This window comes from Gopherus evgoodei, chromosome 3, assembly GCF_007399415.2.
Source record: "Gopherus evgoodei ecotype Sinaloan lineage chromosome 3, rGopEvg1_v1.p, whole genome shotgun sequence".
Taxonomy (NCBI): Eukaryota; Metazoa; Chordata; order Testudines; family Testudinidae; genus Gopherus; species Gopherus evgoodei.
This window is the reverse complement of record NC_044324.1, coordinates 171,747,912-171,772,496: the sequence shown is the minus strand read 5'-3', so window position 1 is coordinate 171,772,496 and position 24,585 is coordinate 171,747,912. Positions and strand designations below refer to the sequence as shown.

Sequence of the window (24,585 nt, the reverse complement as noted above, 5' to 3'; positions counted from 1 at the left end):
AAGTGGAAACGCTTCTCTTGCTGGTGCGCAACTCAGGGCGTTACTCCTTCGGAGGCCTCGATTCCCACGGTCCTAGACTACCTCTGGTACCTTAAGCAACAGGGCCTGGCGACATCCTCTCTGATGGTGCACTTAGCGGCTATATCCACCTTCCGGACAGGTGAGGGTGGCCACTCCGTGTTCTCCCACCCTTTGGTCTCCCGGTTCATTAAGGGCCTAGAGCGTCTCTATCCCTCCGTACATTGCCCTGCCCCTACCTGGGATCTCAATTTGGTCCTAAACAGACTCATGCTCCCACCATATGAGCCGCTAGCGACTTGCCCCTGTACCTGTCATGGAAAACAGTCTTCCTGGTGGCCATTACATCGGCCCGGTGGGTCTCCGAGCTGAGGGCACTCACAGTGGACCCGCCCTACACTGTTTTTCATAAAGACAAGGTACAACTGCTCCCCCATCCGGCGTTCCTCCCTAAGGTTGTGTCTGCCTTCCATACCAACCAGGACATCTTCCTCCCGGTCTTCTTTCCAAAGCCCCACTCTTCTTGGAGGGAGCAGCAGCTACACTCCTTAGATGTACGCAGGGCACTCGCTTTCTATATTGAGCGAACAAAGCCGTTCCGAAAGTCCCCCCAACTGTTCGTGGCAGTCGCGGAACGGATGAAAGGTCTGCCAGTCTCCTCCCAGAGAATCTCCTCTTGGGTGACTACATGCATCCGCACATGCTATGACCTAGCTCATGTCCCTTCGGGCCACCTCACAGCGCACTCTACTAGAGCTCAAGCGTCATCAGCCGCCTTCCTGGTGTGTGTGCCTATCCAGGAGATATGCCGTGCAGCGACGTGGTCATCGGTCCACACCTTCATCTCGCACTACAAGCTGGTCCATCAATCTAGAGATGATGCAGCCTTTGACGCAGTGGTTCTGCATACTGCCACATCTCATTCCGACCCCACGGCCTAGGTAAACTTGGGAATCACCTAACTGGAATGCATATGAGCAATCACTCGAAGAAGAAAAAATGGTTACTCACCTTTGTAACTGTTGTTGTTAGAGATGTGTTGCTCATATCCATTCCAAACCCACTCTCCTTCCCCACTGTCGGAGTTGCCGGCAAGAAGGAACTGAAGGGTGGCTGGGTCGGCTGGGGTATATATCCGGCACCATAGCGGCGCCACTCCAGGGGGCACCCAGCCAACCCACCGAGTGTTGCTAGGCTAAAAGTTTCTCCGATGAACGCGCACGCGGCGCGCGCACACCTAACTGGAATGGATATGAGCAACAGATCTCAAAGAACAACAGTTACAAAAGTGAATAACCGTTTTTTTGTGTGCCTTTCTGCTATTCCCTTAATTCAGAAGGTGCTAAAAAAATATAAAGCAAGTTAAGTCATAGTTCCAGAATTGTCCTAACAAAGCTGGTTCCCAGATTTAGTCCATCTTTCAACAACTCCAATGATTAGCTCCCCCTGAGGTCCAACCTGCTACACCAGAACTAAGAACAGATTTTCCCATCCCAGTCTGGTGTTCTTGCCCTTGGTGGTGTGGTTCTTAGATGAGTCTCACACTTTGAGGAGAAATATTTAAAGAACCTTCATAATATTTTGTTGAACAGCAGGAAGTGGTCAACTTGAAAAACTTATATTGGTAAATGGACTAAATGCCAAGTTTGAGGTGAGGAAAGAGATCAGTCTCCCAGAGTTTCTCCATTACCTCAGATGTTAGTTATTGACTGATATTAGAAGGATGTGGGATTTTGTTGAGTTAAATAATAGTTCAGTTAGAGGCCATCAGTGCCTTTCATTTCATGGTGGAGTGTTATGTTTTCGCTCACCCTAAGAGAGTTAGATTTCTCAAAAAGCTAGTAAACCATTACCTCCCTGTTAGATTACTTCCACAGATTGAAGACCTTAATTTGGTTCTGTCAGCTTTAATGAGACTTCCATTCAAATGTTTAGTCAATTGGTCCTTCTTACACTTATCAATTAAAGTGTCTTTCCCAGTGGTTATAATTTCAGCCCAGAGGGTTGGGGAGTTGGGAGCTCTTCTAGCAGCCCTCCCCCCCCAACCACCTTCCAGCCTTATGTTGTGTTTCATGGGGACAAGGTAACATTTCATCTTCTCTCTTGGTTTATTCCCACAGTGGTCACAAATGTGCATATTAATCAGGAAATTCATTTACTGGAGTTCTATCCTAAACCTTCTGGGAATTCTGGGGAGGCCCAGATTGAATGTATTATATGTGGACAGCTCTCACTTTTTACCAACAAAGAACTAAACTTTTCTGAGCCTCTCTAAAACTTTGTCTTGTTTGGAGAAGGACTGAAAGGCTGCCCAATTACAATTCAAAGTTTCGTGTCTGATTGTGACATGTATACAAAGCTGTTACGAAACCTTGAAAATAAAGCCACCTACAAATATTAAGTTCATTCTACAAGGTGGTTAGCGAATGTCCTTGATATTTGTAAAACAGCTATGTTGGGCTCTATGCAGTGTTTACTAGACATTATGCCCTTGTTCAAACTTCTTGACTTGATGCCTCTCTTGTTTTGGCTGTGCTTCAATCTCCTGTAAGTGAAAAAAAAAAAAAAAAAGACTCTGAAGCCCCCATCCTCATAAGAGAATTGCTACTTGGGAATCACCTGAAGTGGAATACTCATTTGGGACTATTCACTCAACAAAGCAAGGAAGGTTTCTTGACATGTATGGTAATTGGAATTCTTTGAGATGTGTCCATGTGGGTGCTCCACTACCCACCATCTTTCCCCTCTGCTTCACAGTCCTTAATATTTGAAAAATTCCACAGTAGCAAATGAAGTAGAGTGGCAGTTGATCCCACAGTGCCCTGTATACCCTTTGTACAGGGCACAAGGACAGCTAGAGCACGTGTGTACCATGTCTACACTGCTAGCAAAAAAATTTCAATTACAGGTGGCTCTGCACCTGATGTGCAGCATCCATAGAACACTGCTAGCAAAAAAATTTCAATTAAAGGTGGCTCTGCACCTGATGTGCAGCATCCATAGAACACACATCTCAAAGTACAGTTACTTTTACATACATTGGATCCAGCATCACAATCTACCAAGGAGTCCATGGCAGTGAGGTCTTCCTATTGGTTTCATCCTTATTCTGTTGTTGTTCTTGTATATTGACTGGCTTGTACCAGTAGCAGTTTTTGCTTGCCTGGTAGGCAGGATCTGTTGTCAGTTTGCAGAAACCGGGAGGCCCAATCACAGGTGAGGTCAGAATTGGATGTGTCCTATGCCTACAAAATCTGGGGATAATCCTGGACTGGTTAGTGTCAGTATTGTTGTTTAGGGCACTGAGGTAGCATGCTGTAATGAAAGCTATGAACTTCTGACTTCTAATCTTGTCTTTGTCACTAACCAGCTGTGTGGCTTTGGCTAATCACTTAACCTCTCTGTGTCTCAGTTTCCCATTATATAAAATCTGTATGGGGCAGCTTCTTATCTTAACAGATCATAGAATTACAGGGTTGAAAGGGACCTCAGGAAGTCATCTAGTCCAACCACGGCTCAAAGCAGGACCAATCCCCAGACAGATTTTTTTGTCCCAGATCCCAACTGGCCCCCTCAAGGATTGAACTCACAACCCTGGGTAGTTCTTCAAGTGCTTGCTCATATCGATTCCAATTAGGTGCGTGCGCACCACGTGCATGATCGTTGGAAGATTTTTACCCTAGCAACACTCAGTGGGTCGGCTGAGGTGCCCCCTGGAGTGGCGCCCTTATGGTGCTGGATATATGCTCCTGCCGACCCAATGCCCTCTCAGTTCCTTCTTACTGCCCGTGACGGTTGTTGGAACTGTGGAGCTGATCTCCACTTCCCTAGCTCTTTGCTCATTTATACCTTTAGATAGTTGTTATAGTGTAGTTGTTAGTAGTTTCTAGTTGTAGTTAATAGTTTTTGTAGTTAGTGTATATAGTAATTGGAGGTAAGGGGCTTCTCCCTCCTCCTCCCCGTACTGGGCCCATGCCTAGGTCTCTGGGTTTCAAGCCCTGCTCGGCCTGTCTTAAGCTGATGCCTGTGGGAGACCCCCATGACTCCTGTCTGTAGTGCCTGGGGGAATCCCATCAGTCAGATAAGTGCTGCATTTGTAAGGCATTCACACCTCGGACAAAAAAGAAGCAGGACTTTCGTTTGAAGCAGCTCCTCATGGAAGTGGCACTTAGCCCAATGCCCTCAGCTCCGCGCCAAGACCCCGGCGCCTTTCGTCCGAAGTGCACCTCTCGCACCGAATCGACCCGGCACCGGCAAAGACTCCCGGCACCATTACCAGCATGGCACTGCTTGCTGTCTCCGGGAGCCAAGAAGCAGCACAAGCAACCTGCTGCTCCTGTACAGTTGCCGGCACTGCCTGTGCTCCCCTTGGAGCAGCGTCCCATGCCGGACCATCCTGTGAAGGCTCCAACTCTAGCACTGTTGATTCCGGTGCCGCAAGAGCCGTTGAGTCCGGTGCACAAAAGCTCCCCAGTGCGCACTGTGGTCGAGCTCAGCCTGCCTTCCACCCCGGAGACTTTCTCTACTGCTCGCGACCTGATTGCCCTCACCAAGCCAGGACCGTCACAAACTTTGGTACAGCCGGTGCGGGCTGTTCCATCGATAGGGAAGCCCTCCATGATGCGCCCTCCATCGCAGAGCGAGAAGGGTCGGCACCGATCTTGGTCCCAGTCCAGGTCCCAGTCCCGATCCAGGCACTGGTCTCCTCCATGGCACCACTCGCAGTCCCAGCACCAATCACCATCTTGGCACTGGTTGTACTTGCGGCGCCGCACCACCTCAAGAAGATCTTTCCGATACAGTCAGTACCGGTCCAGCTCCCGGCGCCGCTCTCCTTGGAGTCGTTCCCGGCGCTGCTCCGTCTGTAGATCTTCATTGAGGTCCAGATCTACCTCCCAGCACCAAAACAACCATCGGTCCCGGTCCAGATTGCATTTGACCATCGGTCCCGGTCCAGATTCCGTTTGAGACCACGGCACCAATCTTCTTCCCCGTGGTGCTGGCCAACAACGCATGACAGCGCAACCCAGCATGAGCGATTGGCTCCACCTTGGCCTTCCCACCCCAACTCAAAGTCCCAAGTGGAGAGTGGCTACTGCGTCCATGACCAAGATGAGGACGGAGCTAGCCAATGGCACGACGAGAGGCAGGATCCTGCTCAGGGTCCCCCACAATGGTCCTTTTGGACCCCTTGGGCATACCATCAGGCCCAAGGTTTCCCATTGGGAGCTTCCCGTTCTGCCCACTCAGAATCTTGGGTTCTGGAGGCCACTGTCAGTCCCCCCCACCCCCCAGGAGGCTTGGAGGTGATGGCCCTACCTTCAACTCAGGCCATGCCCCTAGCATGGATGACTTAAGGCAGCTGGACCCCCTCATGCCCCACCCCCCAGCAGGACTTGCCCTAGGACTCATTAGTCCTGGGTGTATCCTGCTCATCCTCCCCTGACAAGATGGTGGTGGGCACATCCTCCTCTGGCCCACCACTTATAGACCACCATGCACACCAAGACTTGCTTTGTAGAGTGGCACAAAACATGAACCTCCAGGTGGAGGAGGAGGTGGTGGAGGTTGAGGATGCGGTGTTAGACATTTTATCTGCCAGTGCCCCCACATGTATAGCCTTGCCATTTATTAGGACCATTCAGGCTAATGCCAATACAATCTGGCAGTCTCCGGTGTCTATTCTTTCCATTGCCAAGGGGGTGGAGAGGAAGTACTTGGTCCCCTCCAAAGACTGAGTACGTGTACATTCATCCCTAACCCTGCTCCCTTGTTGTACAGTCCGTTAATGAGAGGGAAAGATTTGGACCTTGCTAGAGGAGGGCAAGAAAATAGCCAGGACATCCTTGCAGGCTTCGATAGATGCAGCAGACTCGAAGGCTAAGACTCTAGCCTCGGGCGTAGCTATGCGCCGCGTCTCATGGCTGCAGGTGTGCAGTCTTCCACAGGAGCTGCAACAAACAATTCAGGACCTGTCCTTTGATGACCAGGGGCTATTTTCAGACAAAACAGACTCCAGAGTCTGAAGGATAATCAGACCATCATGTGCTCATTGGGCATGGATACCCTGGTGACACAATGTAGGCCCTTCCGACCCTAACTGCAGCGCACCTACCCTAACCTCCGGTTGAGACAGGACTTTTCTAGAAGACGCTGCCGCGGTGGTAGGAGGAGGCAATCTGGTCCTCAGATGGGCCAGAACGAGCCACCCCCCCAACCATCGGCGGGGCCCAAACAAAACTTTTGAAGGTGTGCTCAAGGGCGGAGCACCAGTCTCTTAGCAGGATCCTTCCCCACTTTTCACCAACCATGTCTCCTGTTTCCTCCCTGCATGGTCCCATCGTCAGACTGCTGGGTCCTATGCACGGTGGAAAGTGGATACTGACTTCAATTTGTTTTGTCCCTCCCCGTTCCTCTTCAGGGACCCCTCTCACGAGCAACTCCTACAGGAGATGCAGATGCTCCTGATTGTCGGAGCTATAGAGGAGGTTCCAAGGAATCTGAGGGGCAGGGGGTTTTACTCATGCTACTTCCTAATCCCCAAGGCAAAGGGGGGGCTATGGCCCATTCTGGACCTACATGGACTCAACAAATTTATGGTAAAGTTGAAGTTCCGTATGGTTTCCCTGGGGACCATTATTCCTTCCCTGGATCCTGGAATCTGGTATGCTGCTCTTGACATGAGGGATGCGTACTTCCACATAGCGATCTACCTACCACACAGACGCTTCCTTCACTTTGTGGTCAGTCAATGACACTTTCAGTTTACCGTCCTCCCCTTTGGCCTATCCATGGCACCAAGGGTATTTACAAAGTGTATGGCTATCGTAGCTGCCTTGCTCCGTTGACATCGGATCCAAGTGTTTCCGTACCTCGATGACTGGTTCATTTGGGGTCGCTCTGAGCTCCAGGTGCAATATCATGTTAGGTTCACCGTGAGCTTGTTCAGACAGCTGGGCTTGCTGCTCAATGTCGAAAAGTCCACTTTGCAGCCGACCCAGAGAATAGACTTCATCGGAGCAGTCCTGGATTCAAATCTCACCCGGGCGTGCCTACCGCATGCCAGCTTCCAGTCCGTGGCGAGCATTATCCATGGCCTCCAAAGCTTCCCAACCTCGACACCATGCACGTGCCTCGGTCTACTGGGACATATGGCATCTTGTAGCTTCATGACCAGACATGCCAGATTATGCCTCCGTCCACTTCAGGCCTGGTTCTCATCGGTCTACCGTCCAGGCTGAGACTATCTGGACACAGTGCTCATGGTACCGACGGAAGTCTTAACCTCCTTGGGTTGGTGGCTGAACCCCAACTTTGTATGCAGGGGGATGCCATTCCATGCCCCACAGCCCTCCCTAGTCCTAACCACGGACACATCATCTCTGGGCTGGGGCAGTCACCTTGCAGACCTTCACACACAGGGACTTTGGTCCACAGAAGAGAGAGCCCTGCACATCTATGTGTGGGAACTGAGAGTAGTTCGCCTGGCATGCCAGGCGTTCCGCGAACACCTTCAGAGCCATTGTGTTGCAGTCTTCACAAACAACACAAGGGCTATGTTTTACATCAACAAGGAAGGGGGAGCGCGATCATCCTCCCTCTGTCAGGAAGCCATTCACCTGTGGGAATTCTGCATAGCTCACTTGATCGACCTAGTAACATCATTTCTCCCGGGAGTCCAAAGCACTTTGGCAGATTGCCGCAGCAGGTCCTTCCTGGCTCACGAGTGGTCAGTTCACCCGGACATTATCCATGCTGCTTTCCGGAAGTGGGGGTTTCCCCACATAGACCTTTTTGCCTCTTGCAAGACTCAAAAGTGCCAGGTGTTCTGCTCTCTCCAGGGGTGCTCCCTGGGCTCCATATTGGATGCCTTCCTGATGCCGTGGAAAGACCATATGCTCTATGCCTTTCCTCCATTCTCATTAGTCCACAAGATCCTTCTCAAATTGTGAAGAGATGAGGCCCATTTAATCTTGATCACCCCGGCATGGCCTAGGCAACATTGGTACACCACTGTCCTTGATCTGTCGGTGTCCACACCAATTCCACTCCTGTTGTGACTGGACCTGATCACTTAGGAGCACAGCCAACTGTGTCATCTGGACCTGCAATCCCTCCATCTCACAGCATGGATGCTGCATGGCTAACTCAATCTGAGCTGCGTTGCTCCCACTTGGTGCAGCATGTACTCTTGGGTAGCAGAAAGCCCTTTATTAGGTCCACGTACCTGGCCAAGTGGAAACGTTTCTCCTACTGGTGTACCCTGAGCAATACTGCCCCTCTGGAGGTTCCAGTACCTATCATCCTAGATTATCTCTTGTCCTTGAAACAACAAGGCATAGCAGTTTCATCCATCAGAGTACACCTAGCAACAATTTCGGCCTTCCACCTGGGTGAAAACGAGCGCTTGGTTTTCTCCAATCCCATGGTCAGCAGATTCCTCAAGGGATTGGAACATCTGTACCTGCAAATTCGGCATCCGGGCCCTACGTGGGACCTCAACCTGGTCCTATCCAGGCTCATAGGTGCCCCGTTTGAGCCAATGGCCACTTGCTCGCTTCTGTATCTTTCCTGGAAAACAGCTTTCCTTGTCGCTATCATCTCGGCGAGATGTGTGGCGGAGCTTCGAGCCCTCACTTCTGACCCACTGTATACAGTGTTTCATAAGGACAAGGTACAGCTGTGACCAAACCCCAACTTCCTTCCTAAGGTGGTGTCTGCCTTCCATGACAACCAAGATCTCTTCCTTCTGGTCTTCTTTTCGAAGCCGCACGCCTCTCGACGAGAGCAACAGCTGCATTCCCTAGATGTTTGCAGGGCCCTCGCCTTTTACATTGAATGAATGAAATTCTTTAGGACGACAACCCAGCTGTTTATAGCAGTGGCAGACTGGATGAAGGGCCTCCCGGTCTCCACACAGTGCATCTCTCCTGGATTACATCATGCATCCGTGCGTGCTATGACTTGGCTGGTGTCCCAACTACGCACCTTACTGCCCACTCTACTAGGTCTCAAACTTCATCCTCCACCTCCCGGCTCATGTGCCCATATAGAAGATCTGTAGGGAAGCAACTTGGTCATCAGTACATACCTTTGCTTTCCACTATGTGATAGTGCAGCAGTCCAGGGGTGATGCTGCATTTGGTTCTGCGGTCCTTCAGTCCGTGACATCTCACTCTGACCCCACCGCCTAGGTAAGGCTTGGGAGTCACCTAATTGAAATGGATATGAGCAACCACTCGAAGAAGAAAAGACGGTTACTCACCTTTGTAACTGTTCTTCAAGATGTGTTGCTCGTATCCATTCCAGATGTGTTGCTCGTATCCTTTCCAAATCAGCCCTCCTTCCCCTCTGTTGGAGTAGCTGGCAAGAAGGAACTCGGGGGCGCTGGGTCTGCAGGGGAATAAGGGCGCCACTCCTGGGGGCACCTCAGCCTACCCACCAAATGTTGGCTAGGGTAAAAATCTTCCAATGATCATGCATGCGGCGCGCGCACACCTAATTGGAATAGATATGAGCAACATATCTCGAAGAACAACAGTTACAAAGGTGAGTAACTGTCTTTTTAGCAGGCCAGTGCTCAAACCACTGAGCTATCCCTCTCCCCCAACCTCAGTGTTCCTATTAGGCTTGGTTCACCCTATAAATACAATGGAATAGGGATGCAGTTTGCATCTATCTGCTCCTGTAGGAGCAGTTGCACCAAGACAGTGATCTACAGGAACAGTGGCAATGTTTACACTATCTTCCCATAGTAGTTATTCAAGGGGAGAGCAGCTTTAATTTCTTACTAGGTTTGCCCTCTTTGGTCATTCCTGCTCACTTCCCAGGCTCTACCAACTTGCTTCAGCTGCCTCATTTGAGTGGGACTTCTGGGCAAATTATGTTTTTGGGATTTTTTCACTGGACAGGCTTCCTGCTAGTGAAGCCCAGCTGAATAGGTTCTGATGACAGTATGGATGAGGTAATCATAATGGTCCCTTCCGACCTTAAAGTCTATGAGTCTAAATACCTTGAGCGTACAATTTTGTGAAATTCTTTTCTGCTTTTATTAGAAAACTATTTCTGTTAACCAATTTTTGGTGGTCATTTGAGTGTTCACCTAAACCAAGTTTCACTACCTACCTGAAAGACTGTTGTGAGGATTGGTTTGTATATGGTTGTACAGCACTATGAAGATGAAAAGTTCTGAATTTAGCTATAGCAAGTAGCGGCTGATTTGCAAATTTAGTTACATTTATATTAACAGTCTTGCGTTCTTCATGCCTAACATAGATGGATGTATAAGTTCCTGTATGCCTGTTGTTCAAAAAAGGTGGAGAACCCTCTATGTATGTTGAAATAATTATTACATTTATACTTTCATATATATTTAATATTATAGCATATTTAGATACCAAAAGCCAAATTCATCCGTGAAATGGTGGGGGCACTTCTATTAACTTCACAATGTTGCTGCTTATACTTATACGTGGTGAATTTGGCCCTGTTGCGTATCTTCTTTTTATTTATCATGACTCCAAAAATTAGCAAATATATATGTGCATTTATACTTGCCATGTTAATAGCATTTGTCCCTACCACTGGCACAAACTAGCTTTCAGTGACAGTGTCACAAGAAAAACAATGAGGAGTCCTTGTGGCATGTTAGAGACTAACAAATGTATTTGGGCATAAACTTTTATGGGCTAAACCCACTTCATCAAATGCATCTTCATCTGATGGTTTTAGCCCATGAAAGCTTATGCCCAAATAAATTTGTTAGTCTCTAAGGTGCCTCAAGGACTCCTCGTTGCTTTTGGTGATACAGACTAATATGGCCACCACTCTGAAAAGTGTCATAGGAGGCACTTATGTGTATGCACATTAATCTTAACTCCAGAGGTTAAAACTGGGGTCATAGTAAATACATCCTGGCCTCAGTTACACTGGCACAACTGCAATGGCCTCAGGATTTGGCCCCTTGAGTTTAGACAGAAATATTTTCCATCACTAGAATATCTTAACAGCTTTTAAAATACTTTGCATTCTGCAATATATTTTCCTTATGCTCTGTTGTTTTACCTCCTGTGCATAATATGTGATGCACCAAATCAATATTGTTCTCTTTTGTAAGTAACAAATTTATCTTTGGAGGCTTGGAATTAGTCAAACTTAAGTATGATTTGTTAATAGGAAAAAAAAAGGATTTTAGAGCTCCAAGATTTTGTATGTGAAATGAGACAAAGATTGCCGTGAAATAATGGTAAATTATAAAAAAAATAGACAATAAGCAAACTATAGAAATCTTATTTTTTAATTCAATATATACAGTTCACTGTGGTGATTTCTTCATTATGTATCATATTGTGATAGATTATATGGGGAAGTACAATATTAGTGTAATATTTGGAGAGTGGAGAATATGCATACTGTTTATGATCTTTGTTTATATATTATTGTAAATTTGAGTTCTGAGATTAGTCTCCGAAAATTAACTTGCTTTATCTCTTTTTAGCTCAGGTTATTCCATTTTCTCGTGATACTCATCTGTCAGTCTTCATCACTCAGTCTTTACATAAAATAATGCAGTCACATGAAAGTTGTTCAGAATTGTGGGAAAAAGAGTATCCAGCACCATGGCCCAATTGGGAGCTACTTCTAGGAACAGATCCATGCTACCAAAACAAAGTATGTGCTGCAAAGTTAAAAAATGTATCTAAGTAACAACATTTGATTGTAAAAGTATATTTTAAAATAATCTGTTATATATTGAATGCTAACCCTGAGTTTGGCACTATACAGAACAGAAAATAACATTCTCCCTGCCCTAAAGAGTTAACATTCTAATAGAGACACACACAAGGTGCGCTGGGAAACCCGGCGGTGGCAATATTGAAAAAAATGTTATCAACTTGCTTTCTGTTGACATCCTGTTAGAAGTGAGTCTTTAGGAAGGATTCTTGGAAGGTAGTTGTAAACTAAATATGAATATACCAATCTTAATTTATGTAAGAAAGTATAGGTCCTGGGTGTTTTTTTTGTTGTTTTTTAACTGAAGTTCAACTTATCTATTTTGACGATCTCTGTTTTGAAATATTGTTAATTTACAAAACTGATCAGTAGATATCTAAATTCTGGTAACAGAGAAAATTTAATTAGACCAACCTTTTGTCAAAATTAAATTGTAACTATTTCTTACAATATTAAATCTACAGATTTTGACTCTTCTGTCTATTCTTAGTAGTTCAATGGAACAAGTTGAATCTTATAGCAGAAACTTTATGCGATACTGTGCCATGGTGAATGAAGCTAAAATTAGGAATATGGAAATCTTAGCACTACAAAGGGAATTATCATCACATGATTTCAGAGGCATCTTAAATAAGTATACAGATGATGTAAACGAGATTATATGTATGACTATTGAAAGACGCATTCATATGATTAAGGTCAGAAGTGTTAACTATCAAACAGACTGCCTGCCATATTTTGAAACCCTGCTTAATATAATACGTTCATCATTGTATGCAATAGTTGAAGCAAGGAACTCGCATCTCTCAGAAGTAAGTGACTTGATCATTTTTATTGCACACACATTTAGGGTTAATAAATGAAAATATGTTATATAGCATATAGTATATATGGCAGTGGTCCCCAACCTTTTCGTCTGGCGGGCGCCAGACGAAGGACTGTGGCGGTGGTGGAGCACTGAAATGCTGCCGAATTTCTGTGGCATTTCAGCAGCGACACCTCTCGATGACATCGCTTGTCAGCGGCAAGTGGCGTCATCGAGAGATGTCACTGCCAAATTTCTGCGGCGTTTCGGCGGCAACGCCTCTCAATGACGTCACTTGTTGGCGGCAAGTGGCGTCATCGAGAGGTGTTGCTGCCAAATTTCTGAGGCGTTTCGGCGGCGATGCCTCTCGATGACGTCACTTGCCGCCGACAAGTGATGTCATCGAGAGGCGTCGCCGCCGAAACGCTGCAGAAATTTGGCTGCATTTCGGTGGATGCTCCACCGCCGGCCAGGACACGGGTGCATTTAGATGCCCCCACAGACGCCATGGCACCCGCGGGCACCGCATTGGGGACCCCTGATGTATGGTATTATTCCACACATATGTTAATCAGCAATATGATGAAACCAAATACTGCTTAGTTGCTGTGATATCGTTAGAAGATTATATAATTAAAATGATATTTTTTCAATTTATGAAGGAAAACCTTAAACTATTGTTCTTTTTAAAAGCTACTCTAAAAATGTCTCATAGAGTTCTACATTTTTTGATTTCTCTGTTTACCACAGCAAATTTCCTCAGTTTCCAAGAAGATGATTTATTTTCTAGTTGTCAGATCCATCCATCCATCCATCCATCTGGATCAGTCGCCTTTCATTAGTACCATTCCACATAATCTAAGATATGCCCTGGAAAATGAGTTTTGCATAGCAAGATCCATATTGGACTTTATAATGTATTGTGCCCTTTACACTTTGCAGATTCTAGGAAGCTAGGCTTGGGGGATATGTGTCATCTTCAAAATTATTTTTATAAAAAACACTTCCAGTTCTTCAAGTGGTTGTTCACATATACTGCATTTATAGTGCACAGCACGAGGCCAACATTTTTGAACATCAGTGTCCTTGGGCGCCCCACAGCTTAGGCATAAAGGATGGGGTGGGCAAAATTGCTCTCCAGTTTCTTCTTTCCATTTGTGGTTGTGAGACTGAACATCTGCAGTATCTTTGCCCAAAGCGCTACTTAATTCTCATAGTTAGCTGTAGTTTATGTAGTTAGTTTCTTTCTTTCTAGTTCATTGGCTATATATATATATTAAATAAAAATATACATAAAACCCAAAACCTTTTAGCTTTATAGTCAAGTCCAGTTGTTCTTGACATCAGACCCTTAGACATGGTGAATTCCAAGACCCTGGGATTTATGACCTGTCCCTCTTGTGAGGAAGCCATTTCTATCAACAATAGACAGTGTGAGAGCCTCTTTTGTTTGGAGGATGTGCATATACCACACGAGTACTCTATATGCTGTTCCTTTTCTAAAAAGGACCCAAAAATCCAGGGTCATCTGAAAACATTCTCGTTGAGAGCTTCACAATGGCTTCATTGACTCCTGAGCGTGAGAAGTCTATCTGATCAGACCGTACAGTCTCTGAGAGCACTCTAGTCAGTCAGTGGTTCACTTTGAGCTTCAGAAATCATTTCATTTTGAGGAAGTCCCTCTCTTTTCCAATGGGGATGGCCAGTATCTCTTCAGTGTCCTCAGGTCAATCTTCTGAAGAGAGAGGCCTCAAAGAGCACCAATCCTATGGTCACGGGAGACACAGATGTGCATCTCTGGCACTGAGCAAGTCCAGTTCAGCAGGTAGTTCAAAGCTCGTAATGGGTCCCATTGATGCCTTGACATCAAGCAGTCGTCACATTTCTGCTCGGTCTCCAGGTTCCACTGACGAGTCTGGTACTAGTAATCGTGGACAGAAGCACTCAGCACTGAAAGAGTCAGCTCCAAAGATCTCAGCATCAGAGCTCCGTGCGCACAAATGTATTGTTTCTGACTCTGAAAATCCCGGTAACAAAGGACCACACCCAGAAGAATCTACCCATGGCACTGGTGCACAGTGTGAGCAGTTATTACTCTCTGATACTGACTGTACTTCCTCCTGAGACCTTGCTGCCTGAGCCTTTATTTGTGGTACCCCCTCAGCTCAAGGTACTGAGACACCTAATGATAACTGACGAAGATGACATTCTGTTACTTTTTTCTGCCAAGAAGTTACGTACTCTGGCACAGACCTCAGCACCATTACTGATTCATGATCTCCCTCCTGGACACCTGAGAGATCTGCTTCATGGATGGAAGTAGCTTATTCCTTCTTTGAGTGCTTGTCCCTGTTTGCATTCTGCTTTAGGGTGTACATGTGCTCCATGTACCTGTGAATGGAAGTTTTTGTTAGCAGTGTTCATTGGGCTCTGCGTGGGTCCTACCTATCACCATACCAAGGATAAAAAGGGCTATGCAGGACCAACTGCCACTACAGTTCCTTTTCACCACCCTTGGTCTGAGACAGAGCACTAGTGTCCATAGCTTGTCTGAGTTTAGCTTCTCTTTGTAGTTGTATATAGTTAGTTATCCAACTAGTAGTGTATGTATTGTTAGTTGGTTGATTAGATAGTTATAGTTAGCAACAATTTTAAGGAGGTTATCTCCCCCCTCCTCCATTTTTCTTAATTCTCCATATATGTTCTGGGGCCTAGCATGTGAAAATGCTCAGGATTTAAATACTGTGTGATCAGTCTGTCTGTACCCAGTTAGCACATGACCATGACACTTAACTATAAAGAGACTGACCCACCATCAAAGTGCTGTATTTGTAGATCATTTTGCCCTTAGGCCACACATCCCAGAAAAGTCCAGCTTAGGGTGTTCCCTTATTGATAGGTCCATGAGAATAGAGTCACATCCTGTCCTGCTGAATCCTCCAGTATGTTGGCCAGTGGAGTCCAGGTTCGTCCAATTAAGCTTGGCTTTATATTGCTCTGTGCATCCTTCCCTAAAACACTCAGGAATCATCAGGAAAAATGAGGAGGAAAAGAGCAAACATTACTAGAAAGAGAGTAGGGACAAATCCCCTATCAAGTCCTTTTCAAAGAAGAGGTCATTGACCCGTGTCTCCAAGCGTTCTGAGACTCCACGTGCTGGTATAGGTATAGCTGGAGCTCATAAGGAGAGTGATAATGGCTCTTCATACTCCTGCACCAAAAATTTTAAAATTCTGCAAATTTTATTTGTTGAGTAAATGTGGAAGCTCCAGCATGTCACTGGGGAGAAGAAGTGAGAGATCACTGTGTAGCTCCCTCTGGGACACAGACACAGCTGTGAGGCTGCACCCAACCCTGACACAGCACAAGGACCTGGGTTGCCCCAGAAACACCCCAGGGCCCTGTCCCTCCGTGTGGGCAGGCAGGCTCAGCAAGGCAGGATCAAAGTGTGGAGGGGCTTAAGTAGGGGGGATCTAGGTGTGGGTTAAGAGGGTTCTGTATGGGGCAGTGTGGGTGCAGGTGGATCAGTGGGGGAGCAAGGTGTGGAGAGGATCTGGATGATCAGGGGCTTGTTGGGGGGTCCAGGTGAAGGTGGTTGGGGGTCTGTGTGTGGGAGGATAGAGCTCGGCAGACAGAGTCTGGGTGTGGGGTGCTCAGTGAGTGGTCCCGATGCTCAGGGAGTGGGGCTCAGTGGGGTGGGAATCCAGGTTCAGATGGTTGGAGCTCAGTGGGATGTGGATCCAGGTGTGGGTGGCTCGCAGGGTGATGCAGGTGGAGTGGGGCTCATCGTGGGGGTTCTGAGTGCGGGGAGGTGAGGCTTGTCTGGAGGGTCTGGGAATGAAGGGGTCTGAATTCACGGAGGTTGGGCAGATGAAGGGGCGGCTCCCTGTACAGGAATCCCTCCCCCTGCAGCTGAGGCACAATGGGTTTGGGGATGGGGATTTTACAGAGCTTTCTGCAGCCAGGGGAGAAATCTGAGGGTGGGTCTGACACAGCCTCGGATGCTGTGCAGGGGAAGAAGAAGTCTCATCCTCCCCAGCCTAGCTGGGCCTAGCAGCTGAGCACAATGCAGGGTAGGAGCCACCAGCTGGGTCTTCCCCAGTCCCACCTCCTGCCCCACAGTGATTTACTTTTCTGCTGGCTGCCCTGAGCACCCAAAACATACTGCTGGAGAGGGTCGCAGTGTACAGTACCGGATGACTTAATGGTCTATACATAATTGTAATCCCTGCTTTTCTAGCGGAATTTACAATAATATCAAGTAGCAAAATAGTTCCATTAGTGGCACAGTAATCCTTCCCAGTACCATTCACAAATCAAGGTAGAACCCATTCCTCTCGGGAACCAACGGCATCGCCATTGAGAGGTCTCATATTCCTTTTCTGAATCCATAGCCAATAGAAACACATTACCCTCAGTTCAAGGGACATTAGTCCAGATGGGCATCTAGGAATGTCTCAGCCTGTGTTCCCTCTAAGCTGCGCACACTTGATTAGCAGAACCACACACATCTGGCAATGTGTGTTTAGGTGCCTGTAGCGGGGCGGTCACCTCGCTCCGGCCCTGAGGGGTTTAAAACAGCTCTGGGAAAGGGCTGCTCCGGGGAGCCAATATGGTAGGCCGATTGGGAAGGCAGCCACAGCTTGGGCCACACCCCAATCAGACCACAGCTGGCCCTATAAAAGGGCTGTGAGCCAGTCTCTCTCCAGCCTTGGAGGGAGAAGGACCTGGCTGCCTGGGAGCACAGGGTCCAGGGAATGGAGCAGGGCTGGGGAAAGGCAAGAGGAGCTGGGGAGCTCCAGCCTGGTAAATTGCCAGGCTGTGGGCCTTACTAAAAGGCCAAAACAGGTACTGGGGTTGGAGAGGCACAGTCCAGAAATAGGCAGAGGCAGCTGGTCCAACCTCCTTGCCAATGATGAGTGGCTATGACAGACTGCAGTCTGACCCAGTGAGCGGGGGCTAGATGATGATTGGCCGTAGCCACTGAGGCAAGGTGGGGATAGAGGGTTGAGGAGTTCCCTTGGGAGGGGAGATCCAGACTGTGGGTTACTGCTGGGGACAGAACCCCAAGGTAAAGGGACACCGGGGTCCAGGAGGAACATGGGAAGCCTGAGGCAAGTGAACCACCAGCCAGGAGAGGGTGCTCCAAGCTGGAATTGAGCTAATTCCCAAGGCCAGCAGGAGGCACCACACCTTCCCCCCACTGCTTTGCAGCCATATTGCTCCTGCAGCTGCTTCCAGGACCATCCTGCTGGCTGTGCAGAGTGGGGAGGAGAAGGGGGTGCTGATATCAAGGTGTCCTCCTTCCCCTACCCCTGTACCGTATCTCCACAGAGTAGGGGAGAGGAGACAGGGCTCAGGACTTAGAGCAGGAGAGCCGCTGAGGTCTGAACAAGCTTTCTGGGTTGTGAGTGAGTGCCTTAAAGAGACTGCGTGCAATGTCTCAGAGACTTCCCTGGCAGTCAGCGTGCATGCACGCACACACACACACACACACACACTCTCTCTCTCTCCACCTCCCCCCGCCCACATGCCCCATCTTTGCAGAGCAGGGGAAGGGGAGGACTGGGCTCAGGAGCAGGAGAGCTTTCTGTGATTGCCTTAAAGAGAGACAGCACATGGTGTCTCTCAGAAACTTTCCCAGCATCCAGTTCACACACTGTGTCTTACACACACACACTCACCTCCTAACACACTTGTATTATTGTTACTTTTTGCAGTGCACATACTTTCTGTAATTTTATTTTTTCAAAGTGTTATTTTAGTTTTTGACTGGTCTATGGGTTTCATAATTTTTATTTCTCTCTTACGCGTAAATTTAATTCTTGAGTAATGAGTTCTAAAATGCCTAATCTGACCTGTCTGGAGTAATTATTCCTATGGTAACTTTTAAAAAATAACATATCTAGGTTTTTTATTTCTACTGGTGATGCACATCCGCACATTACCTCAGTGCATATAACAGAATTTATTCCACAGATGGATGGAAAAAATTAGAGGGGACATTGGTTTCAGCACTCCCTCGTTAGTGATTGTCACTCTCATATGATACAAGTATGCTCCCTCAGGGGCTCCTGCTCCCTTCCCCTCTGAAACACATCAGTGTCCCTATTGAAGTACCTGGGATCTGTATACAAGACATCCCTTTCTGGGACCACGTAGTGAGCATGACACAAGGTGACAGAAGGCCATTTTATCCCAAGGAGGATCCTTCTCAGCTTCCTAGACAGGATCAACAGTCAGATGAAGTCAGTCAGCTGGAACAAGGGGACACCAGCTCCACTGGTCCTGTCATCTTCACCCAATGAGGCAGTGGTTTGAGCTTCAGTTTCAGTTCCTGAAAACTGTCAAAAAGGACTGCTGAAGCACCTCCAGATACCACTAGAAGTGCAGGAGGCTCCTCAGAGATTATTGGACATCCATCATAGCTCGATTCCGAATAAGGTTGCCCTTTTTATCAGTGAGGCAGTTTGAGAACCAGAAAAAACTGTGTCACAGATTCTGGCCACCGTTACCCCTACATCTGGAAGAGCAGAAAAAATATGTACCAGCTAAAGAGGCAGATTATCTCTTCTCAGACCCTGTTCCAAACACTCTCAAGCAGCAAGTAAGAAGAGTAAGCAACAGAAAAGGTCAGCATCATTTTACAAGGATACTAAACATCTAGACCTCTTTGGGAGAAAAAACTTCATCATTGAGTTTTCAGTTTATCCGTTGTGATAAAAAGACAGAAAAGACCTTTAATTTATATTTCCCACCCTGTCTAGGGGGATTCCCTCCCTTCCTGCTAGGGGCGTTTATAGGTACGTCCACACTACAGCTTAAAATCGATATTAGTAAAATCGATTTTATAAAACAGGGTTTATAAAATCAATTTTACGCGTCCACACTAGGGCACATTACGTCGGTGGTGTGCGTCCATGGTCCCAGGCGTCCATCGATTTCAGGAGCATTGCACTGTGGGTTCCTATCCCATAGTTCCTGCAGTCTTCCCTGACCCTTGGAATTATGGGTTACTACCCCAGTGCCTGATGGGGCAAAAATCACTGTCGTGGGTGGTTCTGGGTACAGCCTCACCCCCTCCCTTCCTGAAAGCAGCAGACAGCCATTTCGCGCGTTTTTTACTGGGTGAAGTGAGCAAACGCTATTTTACAGCAAGCATGGACCCTGGTCTGATCAGTACCTTGATCATGGACGTTGGAAACAGTTCACGCATTCTCGTGCTGTCTGTGCTGAACCATGAACAGCAAATGCAGGAGACGAGGCTGCAGGTACGGCAGCGCGGCGACGAGAGTGATGAGGACCTGGAGACTGAGTTCTCCGAAACCGCGGGCCCCTGCGCTTTGGAGCTCCTGATGGTAATGGGGGAGGTTCTACCCATTGCTCGCCGATTTTGGGCCCGGGAAACAAGCACAGACTGGTGGGACCGCATAGTTTTGCAGGTGTGGGACGATTCGCAGTGGCTGCGGAACTTTCACATGCGTAAGAGCACTTTCTTTGAACTTTGTGAGTTGCTTTCCCCTGTCCTGAAACGCCATAATACCAGGATGAGAGCAGCCCTCACAGTGGAGAAGTGAGTGGCAATAGCCCTTTGGAAGCTTGCAACACCAGACAGCTATCGGTCAGTCGGGAATCAATTTGGAGTGGGCAAATCTACTGTGGGGGCTGCTGTGCTGCAAGTAGCCAAAGCAATCATTAAGCTGCTGCTACGAAAGGTTGTGACTCTGGGAAACGTGCAGGTCATAATGGATGGCTTTGCTGCAATGGGATTTCCTAACTGTGAGGGGGCCATAGATGGAACCCATATCCCTATCTTGGCACCGGAGCACCAGGGAACCCAGTACATAAACCGCAAGGGGTACTTTTCAATGGTGCTGCAAGCACTGGTGGATCACAAGGGATGTTTCACCAACATCCACGTGGGATGGCCAGGAAGGGTTCATGACGCTCGTGTCTTCAGAAGCACTACTCTGTTTAAATGGCTGCAGCAAGGGACTTACTTCCCAGACCAGAAAATTACAGTTGGGGATGTTGAAATGCCTGTCGTTATCCTGGGGGACCCAGCCTACCCCTTGATGCCATGGCTCATGAAGCCATACACAGGCAGCCTGGACAGTGGTCAGGAGTTGTTTAACTACAGACTGAGCAAGTGCAGAATGGTGGTAGAATGTGCATTTGGGCGTCTCAAAGCTCGCTGGAGAAGCTTACTTACTCGCTCAGACCTCAGCCAAACCAATGTCCCCTTTGTTATTGCTGCTTGCTGTGTGCTCCACAATCTCTGTGAGAGTAAGGGGGAGACCTTTATGGTGGGGTGGGAGGCTGAGGCAAATCACCTGGCCGCTGATTACGCACAGCCAGACACCAGGGCAATTAGAAGATCACACCAGGAAGCAGTGCGCATCAGAGAAGCCTTGAAAACGAGTTTCATCATGGGCCAGGGTACGGTGTGACTGCTGTGTTTCTTTCCCCTTGGAACCTCCCCTCCCCCGTATTGACTCCTGCTGCAAGCAACCTACCCTGCAACCTTCCCTAACAGCTTGCTTATGGAAATAAAGTCATTCCCTATAACCAACCCACCCTCCCACTTTCTTTGAATAGCATGTCATTATAAGAAGAGTAAGAGAAAAAAAAAGGTACCCCAGGAATGGTTTGGGAGGAGTATAGGAGGGAAGAAAAAGGCCATTAAGGGCATTTCAATGTAATAACAGCCTTTTGGTTGGACTGTCCACGGGGGTGGAGTGGGCAGGTGCAGAAAGCCTTCCCCCACGCGTTCTTACACGTCTGGGTGTGGAAGATGTGGGACATGGTGAGTACTGAGGGAGATTAAACATGGGCTGAAGTGGCACTCTGTGACCCCGCAGCTCTTCCAACAGACTTCGGAGGATGTCAGTTTGGTCGCGCAGCAGCTCCAGCATTCCATTCCGCCACCGCTGATCTTCCTGCCACCACATCTCATCTCGAGCATCCCTCCTGTCCTCACGTTGGTCTCTCCTGTCCTCACGTTCACTGGCAGTGTTCCTGTACTTTGCGACCACGTCTTTCCACTCCCCCAGAAGAGCTCTTTCACTGCGGGTTACTGCCATTATTTCTGTGAACATCTCCTCCCGTGTCCTCTTCTTCCTTATTCTCCTTATCTGACCTATCCGTCGGACTGGGATAGGGAGGCTTGAAAAATGTGCAGCTGCATGAGTGGGGGAAAAGAGTGATAGAAGGATCATAAGAGATACATTTCACAGAACAATGGTTATACTCTTTCACAGTGAACTACACTATTCACCGTACGTAGCACATGTCACTTCACTACAAGGTCGCCTTTGGATTCTTTTAGTATTTAGTGCTTGCGGCTGTGGTGTCAGACAGCAACACAGACGCAGGTCCGGGGATTACAAATCAGCTTGCAGGCAAACATGGTAAGGCATACATCTAATGGCAGTTAACCGTACAACCTCTTCCTTTGCCCCGTAGCACTGGCTATTACCAGGTAACATTCATGCTTGGCAGCCAATCTGCTAAAAAGCACATCTTTTGCTTCTTTTCTTATGCCATCAGAAAGGTTAAGCACTAGTGGAAAATTGTGAATGGTTTTCCCCCCCACTCTGCATGTCTGCTGTAATGGCAGGTCACTGAAACCTTACCACCTCCCCCTTCTCCCCTCTATGCCTTGGCAATTAGCAGCGAAAATTCCTGCTGCCCAAATGCTAAAAAGGTCAGCACCATTAGAGACAGCTCCCCGTAGGAATGGGCTGTTTTTTACCTCCCCCCCCCATGGCTAACTGCTAGGGAAGGATTTTTTTAAAGGCGCAGGAAAGGAGCAAGGAAGGAATGGTCATCTCTGTCCCCTTAATAAACTACATAACTTTTTATTCAGGTGACCATGAACGATATCACTCTCCTGAAGATTACAGACAGAGAAAAAGAAATTATGCTTCTTGAATGCCAGCAATCCCCGGGACCATACGCAGCTAGGCTTTGTCATGCAATGATACCCAATTACGTGCTCCAGGCATGGCGTGGTAAAGTTTCGTACCATGGTGGACGGAATAAGGCTGCCCTGCCCAGAAACCTTCTGAAAAGGCTTTTGGGGTACCTACAGGAGTGCTTCATAGAGATGTCCCTGGAGGATTTCCGTTCCATCCCCAGACATGTTAACAGATTTTTGCAGTAACTTTAATGCCAGCTAATGCATGCAAGCCCTCATGGCAAATCAATAATTAAAAAACGCTTGCTTTTAAACTACGTTTTTTATTTTAAAAAGTACACTCACCAGAGGTCGCTTCCATGGCTTCATTGTCTGGGCTAGTGGCTTGGGAGGGCTGCGAGGGTAGTTCTGTCTGGGTGAGGAAAAGCTCCTGGCTGTTGGGGAGAATGCAGTGCTGTGTGCTCTCTGCCATCTCGTCCTCCTCTTCCTCCTCCACATCTTCGCCGTCCGCAGAATCATCAGCAATGGCTGAGATTACTACCCCAACCTCTGAATCCACAGACAAGGGGGGGCTTGTCGTGGCGCAACCACCTAAAATTGCATGCAGCTCCGCGTAGAAGCGGCATGTTTTTGGCCCAGATCCAGATCTGCCATTTGCTGCTTTGGTTTTCTGGTACGCTTGTCTGGGCTCCTTCACTTTAACTCTGCACTGCACCGAGTCCCTGCTATGGCCTCTCTGCCTCATGGCATTAGAAATCTTTTCAAAAGTTTTCTCATTTCGTCTACTGGAACGCAGTTCTGATAGCACAGAATCTTCTCCCCATACAGCGATCAGATCCAATAACTCCTGTGCGTTCCACGCTGGAGCTCTTTTCCTATTCTCAGGAGACTGCATTGTTACCTGTGCTGCTGAGAGCTCCACGCTGGCCAAATAGGAAATGCAATTCAAAAGTTCCCGGGGCTTTTCCTGTGTACCTGGCCAGTGCAGTAGAGTTCTTTTACCTGTCCAGAGCGGCCACTGGTGCACTGTGGGATACCTCCCGGAGGCCATTAACTTCGATTTCCGTCCACACTAGCCCTAAATCGATTTTGTAAAATCGATTTTAGGGTTACTCCTTTCGTTTAGCTGGAGTACAGAAATAGATTTTAAGACCCCTTAAAATTGATTTTAAGTGCCTTGTAGTGTGGACGGGTACAGCGTTAAATCGATTTAACACTGTTTAAATTGATTTAACGCTGTAGTGTGGACCTGGCCTATAAGACTCTCTCTAAATTCTTTCAGTTTAAAAAAAAAAGAAAGAAAAAAAAAAAAAAGGAGGGAGAAATAACTTTCTTCTGCATTCCTCACTGCTAGAGGGTGATAGCCCTTCCTCCAGGGGCATGCTCAGCTGAGCTTCAAGAGGTGCCTCTCCTGCAAAGAGTCAATTCCTGTAATGGACAGACACTCTCACTGTGTCCAGTGCAGAAGTGTTCCCTCTGCAACCAGCTAAAGCCAAGGTCTTGCAAAAACTGGGAGCCGAAGTCAAAATGCCTCCTTATGGAAAAGACACTTCAGCCTCCACGGGACTCCGGTGTAGACCCTGGATCATACCCAGAGCTTTCAATGTCAAAGGAATAGAGTCACAGAGAAGACCAGCAGATTCTCCCTATAAAGGCTTGAGAAAAAGGGCTCCAAGCCCCCAAACGGAGTTGTTGGGCAGTCAGAGGTGTTCCCCGTTGCAGCCACATCGATACTAATAGTAACCAGAAGTATCAGGGTTTCTCTGCCGTGAGCTCAGCTGCACTGCCTAGAGACACCAGGAGTCAGGTTCTGAGGCAGCGGTGCCACCCTTTAAGGACAAAGACAGTTACTGTACCATCTCTAAAAGAGAGGCACCAAGTAAACCTTCAGTACTAGGTGTGAGAAAGCTCCCATCTAGGGAACGCTCTGCACCATCTCAGCCATCAGTACCGATAACAGACACACTGAGATAATGAGCCCACAGTACCGCAAGAGTTCTGGTACCCTACAGACCTGACGGTTGGGAAAGAACCATAGTCTCCATTAGTCGGTACTGGGGCCCTGGTACTGAGCACATCCTGGCACCTGAAATTGTCCTCTGTATCAGGC

At 47.7% G+C, this 24,585-nt stretch overlaps 1 protein-coding gene across 1 annotated transcript in view; it reads left to right on the top strand.

The window, feature by feature from the left end:
• DNAH14 (dynein axonemal heavy chain 14) overlaps positions 1-24,585 on the top strand; it is a 496,436-nt gene that overhangs the window by 101,920 nt on the left and 369,931 nt on the right. The window contains 2 exon segments of the mRNA XM_030558364.1: positions 11,516-11,688; positions 12,216-12,563. Coding sequence (XP_030414224.1) covers positions 11,516-11,688; positions 12,216-12,563 — 521 coding nt within the window.